The 4,733-nt window shown below is 61.0% G+C and overlaps 1 protein-coding gene across 1 annotated transcript; it reads right to left on the bottom strand.

Moving 5' to 3' along the window:
* Positions 1-365: 365 nt before the first annotated feature.
* On the bottom strand, positions 366-806 carry EMIHUDRAFT_250951 (hypothetical protein; the record flags this gene model as incomplete). Its single annotated transcript, XM_005793335.1, has 1 exon — positions 366-806. One exon carries the CDS (start codon positions 804-806, stop codon positions 366-368), a length of 441 nt encoding a protein of 146 aa, XP_005793392.1.
* Positions 807-4,733: the final 3,927 nt, after the last annotated feature.

Below are 4,733 nucleotides of genomic sequence, written 5' to 3'. Positions count from 1 at the left end.
CGGGGAGATACGGGGAGATGCGATGAGATGCAAGGAGATACGGGGAGATACGGTCAGATATTGCAGAGATACATCAAGATACCGCAAAAAAAATCCGCACTAGGGCTGGTGAGTGGTGTGTGTGTGTGTGTGTGTGCGCGTATGTGTATGTGTGTGTGTGTTGTGTGTGTGTGTGTGTGTGTGTGAGTCCTGAGGAGCCGTGCAGTGCCTAGTCCCTTAGATATATGTCTGTGTACAGTGGTGCACGCCCTCCGACGTCCGAGCGGGGCGGGGTCTGCCCGTCGGGTTGTTGCCCAAAAGCCAAATCCCACCCAGGCGGGGTTGCGGTCTGTGATGTCTCTATTTATTTATTTCCCAAGGCACATTTAAGAGGTCTTACTTCTCTCGATGTCCCTCAGGACTCGCCGTGCACCGACAACAGCGTTGTCGTCGTCGTTCAGGGCGATCGCGCGCTCGCAGTGCCCGCGCGCCCTCGAGAGTGCGCTCGGCGGCATCCCACCGCCGCGGCTCGCAGCGGAAAGCTCGAGGAGTGCTAGGTTCAGATGCGCCGTGCCCATCTCGCGCGCATCGAGAGCCTCAGAGAAGAGCTGCTTCGCACGGCTAACGTCGCCCCTCTTCGCGTGGATGGTTCCCATGTTGACGAGCACCTCGGCGAACGATTCGGGTGGAACCTGCGTGCCGAACGAGCGCGCCGCCTGAAGGAAGAGCTCGTACCGCTCCAGCGCCGCGTCGGCATCGCCAGCGCGTTGGAGCACGAGCGCGGCCTCAAAGGTGGATCGGAGGCTGCTGCCCGGCACACTGAGCATCGGTGCTGGTGCTCTCGAGGCCGGCGGTGGGAGTCTCAGCGATACTGCGAGGACGGGCCAGAGGACAGGCAGGAGCCACCTTTGCATTCGCGCCGAGAGCATGCGTATGCGTGTGCGTGTGGGGATAAGGCCGACGGGTCCGTTTGAAGTAGAGCCGAGGTGCGGCTGCCCAAGACCTCAAGACCTACAGCGAGCACGAAGAGCCGACTTTTTTCTTTTCGGTGAGCCTGGAAGAAAGAAATCGGTGAGCGCCAGAGTTTTCCAGCCCCTGTGTAGTTGTGCACACATACACATACTATACATATATGAAGCTCGCCGTTTGAGAGACGCATAAGAGCCATAAGTGTACCGCGCCAGCTCCGCTGCGGACGTTGTGATCGTGTCCGCAACCTCGGCGGTGAGTTGAGGCGGCGTGTGTACGCAAGGGCATACAGTGTCAGCACGGTGACATTCGGCAGGTCGGCAAACCTCTGAGACATCTCCTCCGCCACCGAATCATTGTACGCCAAGTAGAGGAACTGCTGGGAGGGGTTCCTCCGAGCCCGCAACTCCAGCATGGTGCTTTTGCCGGCACCCGCCACGGCTCTCACCAACATGGCCTCGCCGGGACCGACAGGCGTCACGAGAACGTCTCCGAGCTCTTCGGTGATAACGACGCGCGATCGGGGCGCCGCGCCGGCGGCGGGGAGGGGGGTGGGGGCGGCGAGGGCCATCTGAGCGCCCCGGGGCGCCCCGTAGGCGCGGGGGGGGGCCGCGGCAGCGGCCTCGGCCGAATTGGTCGAATTGGCGTAGCCTCGTCCACAAAACGGACCCTAAGTGGGCTTGCTTGCTCCCTTAGCCAGGGAGCAAAAATGCAAGAACGTTTTTCTTTTTTTGAGAGCGCCCTCGTTGTTAATAAGAACACAGACGGATGGACATTTGCTGAAGCCACACGACATGCCCACCATGTTTTGACCGCGCAAGATAAAGGGTGGCTAAGGGCTCTGCCCGCAAGGCGCCCGCGTCGCAGACGCGGTACTCAGCTTCGTAACCCGTGAAAACAAAAGCAGGACCGTGGCTCCCAAATACGACAACGTCGGGGCAAGTTTGGTAAACGCCATAACATGGGCGATCCAGCGCTTCCTTCGATTGGACGGACGAAATGATCGGGGAAAAGCGCATCGCGCCATCGCGACATCTCTGGGGTCACCATATGCCGGACCGGCATAAGACATACCGGCTTACGCTCACGCCTGCGACCGAGGCGGCGCTGCTGCGGCTGAAGGAGTGCGGAGAGAACAAGCAGCTGCTGTCCCGTTGCGCGCTGTGGTGCAGCAGCGGCGCCCTTGAGGCGATCATCGTGCTCCAGAAGAAGCGCTATCCGTACCAGGTGGGCCAAGCTGGTGAGTGGGGTGAATGCATCTTGCCGGGGCCGTGGCAGGCGATCGAGTTCGACGACGCTCAGTGGCGAGCAGTTGCCATGATGCAGGGCGCATGGGTCCGTGACTGGACGCAACGGGGCAGGCGCACTGACCTCACCGCACAGGCCGAGCCGCTTCTCCCACCACTTCCCCCGCTTCAACCGCCGGATCAGCAGCAGCCGGGTGATACGGTTCCTCTACCCGACCCAGCCGCGCTGCATCCCACACCGCAGCCGCCCCCGATGCCATGGGTGCCACGAGAAAGTTTTACGTGCGCCGGGCTCACCGACAAACCGCCAAGATTCTGGAGATCACTGGCCGATGCTATCCGCCCGCGCTGACGACACAGCCACGATTCAATGAGAGTGCCGAGGCACAGGCAGAACGGCTACAGCTGCCTCTCCTAGACCCACGACAACCACAAGTGGTCAGCGCAGCCGCCGGTCAAACGCGTGTGCTATCAATCAATGCGGCCGTGCGAATGGAAGCAGACGTGGTACACTGATGCATTCCAGTGGGTTGAGTACAAAACTGAGCTGGTGCGCTTCTTACATGCACTGCGTTGCATTGTCGATGGTACCACCGAGTACCTGGACGTCGAGTTTGCGCCTGAGATGTGGCGCTTGAGGGGCGGCGGCGTCAACTGCTACCCGTGCAAAAACGCGCGGGCGCGAGAGGAGTTTGACGAAGACCCGTGTGAGCTATGCGGTGCCGGGATGGAGGAGCCGTGCCAAGAGCACTGTGTCATTCCAAGGGCCGCACGCAACTGGTGGACTGCGTACGAGGCAGAGCTGAGCGGACAATGGCCGGCGTGGTGGAGCTCAGGCGGACTATCGGATTATTGGATTCCCCGCCGCGGCTGGTGCGTTGCACAGCGTACTCTACTGCGTGTGAAGCTGCTGCTGGCTCGCATGGTGCTCAACCGTGGTGACTCGCTGGCCATGCGATGCCTCATCCTCGCTGGCACGCCCCCTACTCCCAAGTTTGCGGACCAGCACAAACCGCCACTCCACCAACGACTGCTGCACTTCCGCGGTGTGATCCACTTCAGCAATTACGATGGTGCAGCAAAGATGCTGGAGAGCATGCAGACGTCGACGTTGTATCCTGAACGTCGCAATATGGACATCAGCGAGATTGCAGCCAAGTACGGGATAGCCTATGGCCCGCAGCCATTGCACTACATCATTGAGTCGAGCACGTTCAGCCGCAACTTGCTCGGTCACTCGCTCTCGCCATGCGACTTTAGCTACGATCCGATTGTGGGTGGCGAATTTACTGATCACCTCTGCCGACGCCAGGATGGCATGTTTGATCCGGGCGAAGTGGGTGACCACTCGCTGGCGCGTGGCGGGCACGGCTCTCTCTGGCGACACAAGTGGGGTGAGCCGCCGCCTGCGTGGCCCGAGACAGACACTAACCTACCTGCACCGTATCGTCCCACAGCAGAGAGGGTTGCGCGCGATGCTGCCCACGCTCTCGAGCCAAATCTGCCCAAACCCGGAATTTGGGTCGAGGCAGATGCCGATGCTATTGAGCGTGCGCTTGTCAAGCGCCGAGCCACCGCGCAACGACCGCGCTTCTGCCACTGCTACTTCCGCGCGAGTTGCGATGGCTCGTGTGAGCCTAAGGATCCGTGTGAGGAGGATCGCAGGCTTGCAGAACTGAAAGCGTCGCACGACTGGCTCGCTGGGCTGGACGGTCCGGTACGTCTTCATGTCCGCTACTGCCACAGCACCAACCGCGTAGTTGGCTACGAAGGGTTTCAACACCGGAAGTTTAACTGGGACCTCGAGCCCGCGCAGACATTCCTAGGCAAGTGGGAATATGGCGACTACTTTGTGATGGACCATCATGCTGCAGAAGACATTTATCATCTCAGAGAGAACCTCGACTTTTTTCAGACGCCTTTGGATGCTGCACTGCGGGTAGTCGAGATGCGGGGCGACTACCAGCTTCCGACCGGATGGCGGTGGGACAGTGAGTGCGGTCCTGTGCCTCCACCATCGCCGCTGCCAACGCCACCGCCCCTGCCGCCACCGCCGCGTGTTGTCGCCGGCTACACACAGCTACCAGATGTGCACGCTAGCAACCCGACTGGCTCCTTTTCCATCTTCAGGCGCCCAGACGAGGGCACTGCCCTTTTGGGGCTTTTGGGGGTTAGAGATCATGTGCCCATAGCTGCCCTACTGCCCCGAGTCAACCGCTTTGAAGAGCTCCTGTCTTGGGCTGAGGAGCGCGCCGCTGCCAACGGCATCACTCTGCCCTACCAGCAGCCCGGGTTCAAGCCTGAATCAGTGATGCCGCCGGTTCGCACCCCGGCCGCCGCCGCTAGCTCGGCCGCCGCCGCTAGCTCCAGCTCAGATGATCCTCTAGATCTCCCCCCTCTAACCGCTGATGGGCCGGTGTCGATGCAGCTTGCTGAGCCTGAAGGCGAGGAGGAGCTTAGCTTTATGGACTCGGTGTTCTGTGACCCCCGCCTGAGGACGGTGACTGACTTCTAGCTGTGTGTATCGCGCGCCTTGCG

Source organism: Emiliania huxleyi (assembly GCF_000372725.1).
Source record: "Emiliania huxleyi CCMP1516 unplaced genomic scaffold EMIHUscaffold_1011, whole genome shotgun sequence".
Classification (NCBI taxonomy): domain Eukaryota; phylum Haptophyta; order Isochrysidales; family Noelaerhabdaceae; genus Emiliania; species Emiliania huxleyi.
The sequence above is the reverse complement of the archived record's forward strand: the minus strand, read 5'-3'. Positions and strand labels throughout refer to the sequence as shown.